This window comes from Terrapene carolina, unplaced genomic scaffold (assembly GCF_002925995.2).
Source record: "Terrapene carolina triunguis isolate 2854851 unplaced genomic scaffold, T_m_triunguis-2.0 Scaffold449, whole genome shotgun sequence".
NCBI classification, from domain to species: Eukaryota; Metazoa; Chordata; order Testudines; family Emydidae; genus Terrapene; species Terrapene triunguis.
The window spans coordinates 2,901,349-2,915,483 of NW_020664800.1; the positions used below are offsets into that span (position 1 = coordinate 2,901,349).

At 53.8% G+C, this 14,135-nt stretch overlaps 1 protein-coding gene across 1 annotated transcript in view; it reads left to right on the plus strand.

The window, feature by feature from the left end:
• The first annotated feature begins 4,103 nt into the window (after nucleotides 1-4,103).
• The window catches only part of LOC112113772 (POU domain, class 5, transcription factor 3-like), a 15,829-nt gene continuing 5,797 nt past the window's right edge, over nucleotides 4,104-14,135 (plus strand). The window contains exons 1-3 of the mRNA XM_024210173.1: nucleotides 4,104-4,712; nucleotides 11,172-11,286; nucleotides 11,992-12,122. Coding sequence (XP_024065941.1) covers nucleotides 4,104-4,712; nucleotides 11,172-11,286; nucleotides 11,992-12,122 — 855 coding nt within the window. The remainder of the gene's footprint in view (nucleotides 4,713-11,171; nucleotides 11,287-11,991; nucleotides 12,123-14,135) is intronic.

A 14,135-nucleotide genomic window follows, 5' to 3' on the forward strand; every position in this document is an offset into this window, starting at 1 on the left:
GGGTTGCAAGTGCTGAATCGGAATCCGTCCCTGGCAGACAGCCATTGCTTAGGGTACGAGCAAGGCTCCACCATCCCTATCTTGTGCTGCTCTTCGCATTCTATGTTGCTAAGTCTCACACGTTCCTGTGCTGATGTATGTTGTCCCTGTCTGAGTCGGGCTCGATGGAGGTATTCCTTTGGTTGGCCCCTTTTGTGTACTCCTCCAGCTGCCCTTCATCTCAAGGTGGACACCAAAAATCTTGGCCTAGTGTCCAAGTGCAAGGGCTTTTAAGATGCAATTGGGTGGGTGATGGTATTTTACCAAAGCGGGTTACTAATGCTAGGCTTTTCGGGTATCGTTGCAAACTAATTTCTGCTGTGCTTATCCTAGCAAAACTCCCATGGGTGTCAGTGGGTCTTTGGCTTGCTTAAGGACCTCAGCCCTGGGCCTGGTATTAAAAGGTGGATTTATAGGGGGCAGGTTAACAGCCAACTGCAGAATTCCACCTGCTGCAGCCCGCCCGCAGGAGCCCAGCGCTGGCCTGTGCATTGCCTTTGGGGAAGTGCTCCTATAAGCCACCATAAATGTCTTGGCTAAACTGGAACTTGCAGCTTGTAGCAGCATCTTCTCCAAGAGCGTCCAGTCACTCAGCTCCAGGGCGCTGCACCGAGCTGATCCAGCCACACAAAGACCCCTGTGACAATGAGGGAAACACCTTCCGTGGCCCAAGAGAATCACTGCATTGAAATGGAGAGAGAAACCCCACTGACCCACTCCGTCCCCCCAGGGAAAACATTGCTCTCCACAATGGGCGACCCTTCTCCAAAGAACCGGTTCAAAGTCAACGGCTCCCCTTCCGCCTGGTGCTGTATATGAAAGGGGAGCTGGAATGTGCTTGAGCTGCTTCCAGGCAGGATGGGTTGATGTGCTTCCTGGGGGGATGGAGTGAAAGAGCAGGTTGGGGGAAGGAGGAGGGGGGCCAGGCCACAGAACAATAAATCAAAGGCAAGAGGGCGATTGTGGAGCTGAAGGATCTTCTAAAAATGTCCCGTCCCCAGCTGGAGCCTGGGAGGAGCAGAGGAGAATCACTTGCAGTTGGAATCCTGCAGTGTCACTTCCTCATAGATCAGACTCCTGAGCGCAGGGCCCGGGATTTCGCTCAGCCTGTGGCTTCAGCCATGCTGTGTAGACATTGCAGCACCTTCCTGGGGGGTTGGAGTTAGGGGATGCCGGGATTTTCTTTCAGGCCCATTCCTGGTTCAGACATTTTCCAGGAGCCCAAACAGTGCAGTCCAAGGCCAGCAACTGCATTCCCGGGGGCTCAGTGTACAGGCCTTTAAATATAAATGGCTTGATGCAGCTTAGGCCAGGGAGCCCAGAAAGAAAAGAACCCCCCATTCCCAACCTCTCTGCACCTCACAAGATCCCATTAGATCCCCACAGTGTGTTCATTTCACCCACTTTGTGTAAATTAGGCAAGAGTCCTGTGGAAAAATAGCATGTGCTCCTGTAGTGAGTTACTATCATAATACTCAAAGGGGCCGCACTCAAGTGATACCGGCATTTAATTCTGGCCTTTCTTAACGCTCCTCCAGTGCCTGACTTTGCAACTTCAGTGTTCTTGTCGTGTCTGATTTGTTGCATGCAGTGCAGCCTTTATAGTGCCATGGTACCAACTCGACCGGGGCTTATAGCACTAGGCACTATACAGATTCTATACCAAAAGGCAGCCCATGCCCCAAAGCGCTCACAGTCTGAGCACGGGGTGAAATCGACTGGATGATGGCACGAGGGCCAGGATCCCAGCCTGTGTTCGATGTGTTTGCAATTCAGGGGCAGATTTAGGGCATTTTCTTCCTGAGGTGCTGAGCACCTTGCAGAGCCCATTGACCTCAGGGTACTCAGCACTTCTTTATAGCGACTCCAGGCAGCTTGCAGCCTCCCCCTCCCCCCCCGCAATAATCCAAAGCAATTGTTGTATAAATCAGTGACAGCTTCCCCTCCAGTCAGAGCCTGCCAGCGGCTCTGTCCCAAACACAAAGGAAAGGAGCTTTCCAGACTTATCTCTTTGGCATATCTCTGAGCCAGAGACTGGAAACAGCAGTTATCAACCAGCCAAGTTAATCAATAGGGGAAGTCACTGGTAGCAGATTGGGTCCAGGCAAGCAGGATGTGCTGGAGTTGCCCTGCTCCCATGTTGCCCCAGCCTTCATCATGCCCAGAGACCGGCATCGCCCGTCCCCGCTGCACAGACTGTCTGGTGGTGATGGGAGGTATGCACCGAGCCGTGCTCGTTACATAACGCATAATCCTATCTATTGCCATCGATATGTCGAAAAGTTACTTTGGGAGCAGAGGGGAGGGGTTCGGGGAAGTGTAATAAACCCGGGCCCAACAGCACCACTGTCAAGTGGCAATCACAAACCGAGAACAGGGTGACTGGTCCCATTGTGCAGCATGTGAGTGTGAGTGATAGCAATGCTCATGATCAGCTCCGTTTAGAGGCCAGAGACCAGTAAAAGAAAAGAAGACCCAGGCCCTTCACCATGTTAAGATTAGGATCCCGTGCCTGTAAATACGTCCCAAGAAAACAACTGGGAGACACCAGAGCTCTCTGCAAGGGGCTCTGATATTTTGCAGCCCTAGCTTGGAAATTCATTAATCAGGGAAGCAATGGAGCTGCTAGGAAGTGGTGGAGGCCATTAAACATGTGTAGGGTGCACCCGTCCTTATCTAATCATTTAATCCTGGATTCTCTGGGAGAGCAGGCCAGGGTAGATAGGGCATCTGCAAAGCCTGCCTCAGTACTCCAACACCCTGTGGTTGATCTCAGCTCACACTCTGCAGCCAGGGGAGAGGAAGCCCTTGTCAGACAGATTACTGATTCCATTTTCCACATGGGAACAAAGCAGGCTGCTCTGCTTGTCAGTTTATAGTCTGTCTAGCCCTGTAACCCAGCTGAGAGTGGCCAGCACCAGCTGCTTCAGAAGAAGGTCCAAAGACTCCATGGTGGTCAGTAATGGACTAACTGGCCCTTGGGTTCTTCCTAACCCTGGTCAGTTAGCGGTTGGTTGCTGTGTGCCTTTCAATTTCCTCATATATTTTTAGTCCCAGTGAATATGACTGTGGTTGTTCTCATCCTCCATGTAAAAGCCCTGGCTTTTATTTTTTAAATCCTCCCAGATGCTAAGCCTGGCTGAAATCTTGTGGCATTGAGTTCCACAGGCGAACTATGAGCTGCACAATAAAATGTCTGACGGTCAGTTGTAAATGTGCTGCCTTTCATTTTCATCAAATGTGCCCTTGTCTCTGTGCTTGGAGTGAGGGTGACTCACGGCTCCCAGTCGACCCTTGCTATATATCACTCATTGCAAAATCAGTGCATGGCAGGGCAAGGGGTTTGCAACCTGGCCCCAAACTGCTGGGGGTAACTGACTATCCAAAGGGGTTTGCAATTGCAATCTCTAAATTTCCCCAAGCGGAGTCCAACCCACGTGCAAACGGTTTATTGCTCTGAATATCTAGGAGCGAACATTCCCCGGAGGGCTCCGGCCTTTTTAAACAGGATCCGAGCAGAATAATTCCCACCACCACCAATAAATTATGCAGTTGGTCGTTTTCATTTCCCTTCTCGATTGATGCCCTCACAAAACCATGGGGAAGTTAACGCGGTGGAGAGGGCAAGGGGGGGAGGGATCCACGGAGTCTGAAGCCATTTCTAATCAAGGTGGTTGCAAGAGGCTCTTCCCCACCCCCACCCCACACAAAAGAATCAAGTTCATTTACAACCTATTGGTGTCAATTGTCTTAAAGGGGCCAATAGCTGAGCAGGGGCAATTAACAGAGCCGCCCAAGCCGGGCCCGTGGCGGGGCGAGGGGAGGTAGCCCCTTGGCCGGCCTAGGCGATCAGTCGGGTCCATGGAGGGGCTTTGCCGTGGCCCGCCCGGCCTCGCTGCTGCCCGGCCCCTGCCCTGAGCCTGCCAACATGCCGAGCGGGGGCGGCCCCCTGGCCCTTGCCGAGGTCTGATCGCCGCTGGGACACGGTGCCCCCCATGGCGCCCCCCATGGCGCCTTAGGGGCTCCGAGATCCTGCCGGCAGCGCCGGGCACCCGGGGGCGAACATGTTTAGCCAGGAGGCGCTGCCCGCCGCCTCCTTCAGCCTGGGGGCCGGGATCCTGCAGGATGCGAGCGGCCAGTTCGGCAAAAGCAGCTACAGCAGCAGCCCCCACCAGCCGCCTTTCTTCCCCTTCCCAGCGGTGAAAGCGGAGTACGAGCCCCCCGAGCTGCAGGCGGGGCAGGCCGGCCAGGCTAAGGCCTGGTGCCCTTTCCCGGGCCCAGAGCCCTGCCACCAGCCGGGCATGGCTGGGGGGCACCAGGGCCCCCCTCTCCTGGGGAGCGGGCAGGCCCCGAAAGAAGAGCCCGGCCAGGAGAAGGGGCGCAGACAAGGCTCCCCAGAAGCGAAATGCGCCCTCCTGCCCGCGGGCCCCTACTACGCCCACCCCTGGAACAGCCCTTTCTGGCCTGCCTTGGCGGGCCACAGCGCGGCGGCGGCCCGCGGCCCCCTCCCCAGCCAGACGTTCCCAGGCGTCGGGCTTTGCCCCGGGGCCCACCGCGCCATCTACCCCAGCGACCCGCACCAGCCCCCCAGCGGCCTCTCCAGCCTGGGCAGCAGCGGCAGCTCCAGTGGGGCGGCTAGCGAGGGAGGCCAGTCCAGCGAGAGTGGGGACGAGGTAAGGATCGCAGCCCTGCAGCCCCTTCTCAGCTCGGACCCGCGCGGGTAGCGCCCCTCGGGGCTCCCCTGGACCCCGCTCCCCGAGCCGGAGGCTGGCCCGGGATCGCCCCCGTCTCACCCCCCTTTCCGTTTGCATTGTCTCAAGGGATTTCCCCCCAGGTCCCCGGCTTATACTAAGGGGGAGGGGAGCGCCCACATCTTCCTCTGATGCTTTTGGGGTGACCTTGTCCCCCCCTGCTCTGCAGCTGCACATCTCTCCTGCCACAGCCTCCGTGGAGAGCCGCTTCCTAGCGGGGGTGGCTGGGAAGGGCAGGTAGGTTTCTCCAAAGATCTGTCTCCGAGGGGCCAGACAGGCTGCTCTGAACAGACGGGTGTGTCTGATGGCTTGTGTTCCCTGGAGGTGGGGTCCACAAACCCAGATGCCTTTTTAATACAGTAGGCCAGATCCCTGTCTGTTGTGTAAATCAGAGCTCCATTCAGTTACACCTGTTAAAGATCTGACTTTGTGTGTTGTGTGTAGACATATCTATATCTGCTTTTAAAAAGCACCAGGGTGCTTTATGATGATGGATATTCTTTTATCCAGACTCAGCTGCAGTTTGACTTTCCCCCAAAATGAAGTGACCGTTGCTCTGTAATGCCAGGGTAGAGATTTAAACTTCTCTTTATGTCTCGCTCCAAATAATCCTCATTCGGGTGTCCCCATCTGTAAAATGGGGAGAATGAAGCGAGCTCCTGTGGGAAGCGTTTTGAGATCTGATGAAAAGTGCTCTGTAAGAGCTGGGAGTTAGTACAGAGGGACGGAGGGTGTGAGCCAGCAGGGGTACAGAATTGTTTGACTGGGGGATTTAAAGACCAGCTGAGAGGCCCAGGGACAGCAGGGGAAAAGGAAGGATGACAGATCCCATGGGATGAAAGCTCTTTGCATTGCAAGGGGGTTAAGTTACAACACTGTTGCACTTTGTAGTGTAAATGGGGGTTTAGCTACCTTCTCAAATCATGCTAGAGCTTCCCTACCTCTGCCTGGGCCAGTGGTTCTGAAGCTCCATCGATTGCTGCATATCACCAGTCTCTCTTTTTGCTTTTCTCTGTATTTTCCTTTCCATTTTTTTATTCTTATTTTCCCTCCTCTGTTTCTCCAGGAGCTCCCAGTTGTCAGCGCCCCCTTCTCCCCCCAGGGGACCATTTAGGATAACCTGGTCTGACCTCCTGCATAACTTATCCCGGGATGTCTGCGGGGAAGAGGTTACAGCAGTGGGCACCAAGGAGAACGGGCCTACCAGACCCACCCAGGCACATGCCCAGCAGGGCTTGAGTCTAACCCCTTTAACCTTGCTAGCCTCATGGTTATGACTTCCCTCCCTCTTTCTTCCACTCTCCACCAGAGACACAACCTTCCCTCTCCCCCTCAGCTCAGCCCGTTGAGGGCTTTGATGACCTTGTGTCTCCTCTGGGGCACCACCGTCGGGACCGCAGCAGGTGGTTAAAAGTGGCCTATGGTGCTTAATAGTTGGGTCATTGCATGCTGGGCCAGCTAGCTGTTCTTCAGAGCTGCTGCTGTCCATGTCAAGTGCAGCACGTTGCGGTGATGGGGCTCAAGTGGTGGCTGGGTCCTCCTCTGTCAGGATGGGGAAGAAGCTGTTTCCGGACTAGTTGGGAATCTAGTAGCAGGGAGGAGTCCTGAAGGATGCCAAGGGTGTGAAGCACATGAGTTCGCTCACTAGAGGGCAGTGTTATGGTGTTTGCCCATTTCCCACCTTTGTCACCCCCCCATCCTGCCCAGGTTCAGGAAGGAGGTTCAGTTCCTGCTTATGCAACACTGGAGTTGTGCAGCAGCTGGGGCCCTGATTGTGTCCCATCGGTGGTGGGGAGTGAGTTTTGCTCTCCAACACGGTTTGCTGCATTGTGCACATTTCCAGCAGGGGCATCCCCCGTTTGGAGAGGTTTCTCTTCGTGTGACTAAGCTGTGCTGCCCAGCTGCCCCAGTGCTGGGCTCTTGGGGATCCAGAGACCAGCACCACACAATTTCTTCCATGCTTTCAGGGGGGCCTCCCATTCTTACTGCCATGTTTGTCCCTCGTGTCCACTGGACACTGGCACCGGTCTGAGCAACGGCTTTACCTTGGGCTCCCTCTGCTGGCTGTTGCAGAACAAAAATATTTCTCTCTGTATGATCCTCAGTGGGATAGCTGGGCATATGACTGTGCTCTCAGCTCCTCTGTGCATGCAGGCCCTCGGATGCTGGTGCTGCCTGCTCTAAATATTTTCATCAGCTTGACAATTATTATGATCATTTATTTTAAATGGAATTTTAAAAATCCAGATATTTAGAGTGTGTAGGCCAGCTCCCTCCAGATTATAATCATTTAAAAATTGGTCAGATTCCTGACTCACAGGTAGGTTAAGCTAAATTAGTTTAAACCAGAATGAAACGTGTGAATAGAACTTAAGGGTGTCCATGCTGCTGTTTGCACCACTTTAACTAAATCAATCAAAACACCTGCTTTTAGTGGAAACTGGAGCAAACTGGGGTGTATGGAGAAGCCCTGCCATGCCTTGGCAGATCCTCCAGAACAGCCAGGAAAATCACAATTGACACTCCTGATATCTAAGGGAAAAAACAAGAAAGTAAATAATAAACCCAAGGAAAAACTCTTTTCTGGGCTCTTTATGATGGACAAAAATTTTAAAGGGCACAGCCCTGGGTCTGGTTTGGTTTTTTGTTAACTGCTGATAGTACCAGTACCTCATTGGGCCCTCAGTTGGCGGGAGTGACTGTATTTGCAAAACCGCCCACTGCTCAGAAAGGCTATGAACTAATTAATTAAACCCGTTTCATAAACTGTCCCACAACAGTTCCAGGTGGGGAGAAGGGCGGCTCTGAAAACCTGTGCGCAAAAATGTGCGTGCGCATTTTGTGTGTGTCGATGGCAGCTTTCTGCGCAAACCTGGGGTGCTCCGAGTCTACTTTTCTCCTGCCCTGGACCTTGTGTTGAGACTTACACCTGGGCAACACGGGTGTAACAAGCCATCATTCAGCTTGCCTAGCTTTTGGAACCCTCTGCACAGGTGGCAACGATGAGGCAAGGTGCAGGAAACTCTGGGTGCTGGGTTGGTTGCAGCCCATTTCTCTTCCAGTGTGAACTCCTAGTGGCTTAGATGAGTTGAGCCCTTGTGTTTTGTTTTGTTTTTAAAAGGGGGTTTGATCCTTTTTTGCTTTGTTGGGCAGTTGGGCCCAGTTCTTCAAAGATATTCAGGCTCCTAAATACCCCTAGAATTAGGAACCCGAATACCATTGAGGATCTGAGCCTTCTTGTTAGTACTGAGAGGAAGTTGACAGCTGACAGTGGCTGAATCCAGACCAGCTGGCCACTGGCCCTCAGCTGGTGAGACGGTCTCAGACCTAACGCACACTGGCACCTGCTAGTGGTGGAGAGTATTGCTTGGAGCCCCTCTGCAGGAGCAGGTCTTCGACTTGGAGCACAGATCAGTGTGTTCTCGCTGCTGGCTTCCTTGGGAAAGAGAAGACCCAGCACCCAACCGTCACAAAAGGGAAGGGAAGATACGTGGCCGGTGTACATGGGCATCGCGCTTGCCTACAGCAGAGGGGGATCTGACCTCCAGCTCCCCCTCTACCTGGGAGTAGGGTAGGATAGGAAGTAGTACAGGAGGGTGGGGGCCCTTGAGAAGGATGGTGCAGTGGCCAGGGTACTGGCCTGTGACTCCATGGGGTGGAGGTTCAGTTTCTGCCTCTGTAACACACTCTAGACCAACATTGATAATGAACTAAACTGTATAATGAGCTTTTCAAAAGATCCACTCTAGCTCAAACAGAAGTTATGAGAAATTCTGTCTTGCCTCATTCAGGCAATCAGACTATGATGGGAGAGGTCCCTACAAAATGGTAAATGCCACTCCTGCTTCGGGAGCTGAATTGGATTTTGCAAAACTGCAGTAGGCAAACCCCAAACTATTGAAAATGAAGGCTCTGGTCCAGCAGACACGAGGCGGGTATGTAATTTGACTCAGATGAAAAGTCCCATTGACTTTGATGTGACTACTCCTGTGCTCCAAGTTTAAGCACGTGCATAATTGTTAGCAGGACCATGGGCTAAATGTGTATTTCTATTACAAACCGTTCTTTTAGTGGCCTAGAATCCTTGTCCCTTCAAAACAAAACTGCTTCAGTGCAGAGAGAAACAGTGGCCCAGCAATTAGGGCACTGGCCTAGAATTTGAGAAGCAAAGGCTGTGTCTACACTAGAGATCTTACAGCTGTACCGCCGCTGTAAGGTCTCCTGTGTCGCTGCTCTATGCCAATGGGAGAGAGCTCTCCTGTCGGTATAATTAAACCACACCCAGTGCGTGGCGATAGCTCTGTTGGAGACGCTTTTCTGCCAACGTAGTGCTGTCTACACTTTGCTCAGGGGTGGTGTTTTTCTTCACACCCTTGACCAATAAAAGTTTTACTGACAAAAGTGCTAGTGTAGACACCAGATTCAACTTCCGGCTCCACCGAAGACTCTCTGTGTGACCTTGGGTAAGTTAATCAGGGCTTGTCTACACTTACAGTGCACGGCACCGCTTTGTGAAGATGCTACCTACACCCAATGGGAGAGCTTCTCCCACTGGGGTAGGAATTCCCACCTCCCCGAGAGGCGGTAGCTGTGTGTCCACAGGACGCTCCTCGACATAGTGCCGTCTGTACCAGGAGTTCAGTTGGTGTAACTGCATTCAAATCCACACCCTGAGTGACGTAGTTCCACTCAGGTAAATTGTTAATCTAGACTGCGCCTCAGGCTCTCTCTGTTCCCCATGTATAAAATAGTACTTCCCCAGTGGTTTGGGGAGGATAAATATTATGAGGTGCTCAGACACTTCAGAGATGGTGGCCATCACTTCAGTGATGCCAAGTGAGTTCATCTTCCCAGTTCATTTAACAACATTACCATGAACTTACTTTAGACAGACAGGCCAAAATGTTTAGGTCCATAAAATCCGAAAGGTGGGATTTTCAACAGCATGGAAGTGACTTACGAGCACAAGTCCTATTGACTGCATGCTGCAAACCTGAGGGGGGGGAGGGTAGCCTGGTCAAAGCGTTGTGGCTTTCTTGGTTTGTGGAAGTGCAGGGTGTTGGCTGCTATTTGCAGTTTGTGGGAGTTTGTGGTGTTCTCGCCGGGAGGCTGAGTGAGACCCTGGACTTCTTTTTTTACAGCCTGGCTGAGAGTTTCAAGGCTGAAACTTCTTAGTAGAAAAGAAAAACTCCATGTAAAATTTGCAACTCTACTAACAATTAGGAAACTCATTAAACAAGAACAAACCAACCACTTTGGCCATTTAAGACTCTAAAATAAGAAGGGAGTAAAGACCTAGCAAGACAGTACGAGAGAGACAACCGCTATACATGAGAAATCTGATTTAAATTAAAAAAAAAAAAATTTGTGTTTATTTTTTTTATCATGATTTTTACCCACCCTGTCTTGGGCAGGGCCAGTCGCTCCACCGACCCTTTGGAAAACGGCAATGGTACTGTCCTGCCTCCCTGCAGGGCAGGGCATGTCCTTGCGCAGCGAGCACTCGGGTACTGTGGTGACTAGGGCCATCTCTGGGCTTGGGTAGAATTTCTCATCCCTGCCACAAATTGACCCTAGGAAACGTATCCTGTCTGGGGGGATGTGAGGGAGGGATAATGCAGGGCATCAACACGCCAGCTTCGGTCTCTGCCCGATGAGGAATAGATGGCCTTCCCGCGCACTGATTACCTGGCTTGTCCGCTCCCCAGGGTGGAGTGGGAGGCTTTCACTGGTGAGCGTGGGGGTGTCTAGAGACAGTGAGGTCTGCAGAACTAGCGCTTTCATTTAAAAAAAGTTACTGATCTTTCCAAGCTTCCCTTACCAGCTCAGCTAATACCTCTCAGCGCTGACCTGTATCCCCCCACACCGCCCCTCCCCTCCCCCATGCTATTTCAGCCCTGAGTCTTGCCAGCCAGACATCACCCCGGTGGGTGGGAGATTGGGGCTGAGCTGTTCCCGCTGCAGTGGGCAGCCAGGCCGGGGGAGTCTGAGGGACAGTTTAGGCAGACGTTCCGCCGTGAAGCAGAAAGCCAGAGAGCAGCTTGAGGGATAAGCCCGTTTCTCGGAGCCCAGCAGAGCTCTTGGTTCAGTGTCAGGTGAAAGTGATTCCTTCTGGGATTGTTTGCCATCCTCGCGCTGCAGGAGGCTGGCTTGTCCCTGCAAACAAACAATTGAGGGCTTCACCGAGCCTGTTCGCACTCCTCTCCCCTGCCATGACAGCCGCGGTGGAGCCTGATTGCAGCGGTAGACCTGGGATCCATCTCTCTAGGGCTTGGATTTGCATCCATCCCTGAAGCGCCTGAGTGAATCCACCTCTCTCCTTGCCAGCCCCCCGCGGGCTCCTTTATCCCCTCACAGAAACGTTTTTGCTTCTTTTGCCAGGACACCACTCCCACCTCGGAGGAGCTGGAGCAGTTTGCCAAAGACCTCAAGCACAAGCGCATCACCCTGGGGTTCACGCAGGCTGACGTGGGGATGGCTCTGGGGACTCTGTATGGTGAGCGTTTCACTTTTCTCCCCTGCCCCTCCCAAGCCCATCTGGTGCCTCTGGGGGTGTCTCTTGGTGCAGAAGGTGAGAGATGGGGTGGGGGCAGGGACAGCCCCTGGATCCCCACTGATGCAGGGTAGCTTTTTCCCCAGTTGGATGTTCGAAGCGGCTGGAAGGGTTTTTGGATGCTCGTTGCAGTGAGCCCAGCGTGAACACTGGGGGGATTCCAGGGGGAGCCCCAACATGCAGCTGTAACCTGGGGGTCCCTGCTATCCCTGCTGCTGCCTTGAGGGAGGGGCTCACAACAAGAGATGGGGAGCCTGGGGGGAAAGCAAAATTCTGTGGGGCAGAGTGGAGTCCTAGATCCAGCTGTCTGCGGGGGGGAGGGACTCAAGCACCCCCAGTGCCCCATGAGTCCTCACTTATGGGGGGAAGGGACAGAAGACGCCCCTCCTCCCCCCAGATAGCAGGTGAAGGGAGCAGACAGCCATGGTCCCTGCCCCAGAGGTGGGTAGGTGACTGTGCAGTGTTGGGGTGGGGGTGGGGGGTGTCGTCTCCCATGCGTGGATGCAGCCCGCAGGGTCGTGGATGCTCCATGCATGGGTCAGGTAGTGGGCAGGTTTCTTTCCTCTCCGGCTGGTGTGCTGGGGGTATAGGATAAGGAGTCTGGCAGCCCCAGGCCTGCAGTGAACGGTGCTGCTCTCTCCCTCCCAGGGAAGATGTTCAGCCAGACAACAATCTGCCGCTTCGAAGCCCTCCAGCTGAGCTTCAAGAACATGTGCAAGTTGAAGCCACTGCTGCAGCGCTGGCTCAATGAGGTAGAGAACAGCGACAGCCTGCAAGAGGTAAGTGGGGATGGGGCGGGTTAGACCAGGGCTTGGCTCAGCCCAATGGCCAGGACTAGCTGCTTCTGAGCAAGGTGCACGTGACCCCATCATGGGCAGCTATTGAAGTAACCTAATCACTGGGCAAGTTCCTTCCTGACCCCCGTCAGTCAGAGCTTGATCCATGTCCGGAGGGCTTATATCCCTCCTGAATGTGTTTTGTCCTTTCTGCTGTGATTGTGGAGAATAAGAACATCCGAGGCGCCTCGAGAATCCTGCTCAGCCCTTGGCTTTGCTGATACCTTGGGGCAGTGAGTTCCACGGGTTCGTTATGCACTGTGTGTGTGTGACAGTATTTCCTCTTACTGATTTTAAATGTGCGGTCTTTCAGTTGCATTGACTCACCCCTTGTTCGTGTGTTATGAGGGGGGGTGGATAGAAATGCCTGATCTACCTTCTCTTTTCCATTCGTTATTCTGCTTACCTCTGTCATGTCTCCTCTTGCTGGCCTTCTTTCTAAAACAGTGTCCAAGGATGAGATTCTCACCCCTGACCAGCCCGTCCTGCAGGTAAAAGGTCAGGGCTGTGTAAAAGGGCTCTAAAAGCCCTGGTTTTAGCTGGGAGATGAGTCCTCTGACACAGGCACTGTTGGAGACCCAGGACTGCGTTGCAAGCCCTGGTGTTGCAGCGGGTACCAGGGCAAGGCTATATGAGGTTCTGGGCACCCGCTGCAGCCCCCAGGATAGCCGCTGATTGCAAGGAGAGATTGCAGAGTTTTGTTAGCAGCTCAGTCACTTTGTTCTTGCGTTCAAATTTCTTGGGAGATGTCGCCGAGGCCTCCTGATATTTTGCTCTTGATCAGTTTGTTCCAGCAGCTCCTCTTTCAACACCTTGGTCCTTGACCTGAGACGGCAGCTCAGGGTCGGGATCTCCTTGACATCCTCTGAGGCAAAGAAATTGTAACTTCTCCGCAACCGTCTTATCTTTCTTAATTGCTTCCTTTACTTCCTGGTTAATCCAACAGACCCACGGATTCTCTTGCAGACGTCTTGCTCTGATGTGCCTGGAGAATGGCTCATCAAATTCCATCTTATCTCTTCTTCGCCCCATCCGGTGTGGAAGGGCCTGGTGTTAGGGTATTGGTAGGGCTGCAGATTTGTCACGGCATTTTTTTGATCCAATCACTGAGCAGTCCTGGTAAATGTCACGGCTTCAGGAGGCAGTGGTTGTAAAGCCACTTGAAGTGGGAGGGTGTGACGTGGTGGGGGAGGTTAGGTCCTGCCCCTGGGGATGGGAGGCCTGGTGTGTGTGTGTGTGGGGGGGGGGGGGGGGGGGTGCAGGGCAAGCCCACCCGGCACTGACCTCACAGTGGCGGCTCCTGTCCCGTGGGGCTGGCCTGGCTCCTTGCTCTGGCCTGTGGGCATGGCCCTCTCCCCGTGACACCCAGCCTTGCCTCCTTCTTGGCCATGGCACCGCCAGATCATCTGCCCAAGAGCTTTGGTGGTAAAAGTGGCTGGGCCCTGGCCTGGGTGGTCCCCTCAGCTCCTCAGCCTGTGAAATCCCAGATGCAAAGAAAGCCATGGAAAAATGACGGTCTCAGTGACAAACCTGCAGCCCTAGGCATTGGCTATCAACAGACCAGTGGGCTAGCCTGCTTCCCAACGAGCTGCGACTGCACCAGTGTAAGGGGGCCTTGAGCTGACTTTTAGCAGGGAAGGTTCCTTTTGGGAAGGGAGCAGGGTAAGTGAGGACTTCGAGCAGGGCCGGCTCCAGGCACCAGCCGACCAAGCGCGTGCTTGGGGCAGCCAATCTTGGGGTGGCAGGCAGCGCTCGGGGTTTTTTGTTTTTTTGGTTCGGTGGGGCGGCGCTCGAGGTTTTTTGTTTGTTTTTGTTTCAGCGGCGCGGCGCTGGGGGGGCGGAGGTTGGCGCGGCGCTCAGGGTTTGGGCAGCTGGGCAGAGGGCGGGGGTTTGGACGGCGTGGCGCTCGGGGAGGGGCGGGGGTTTGCGCTTGGGGTTTGGGCGGCGTGGCGGGGG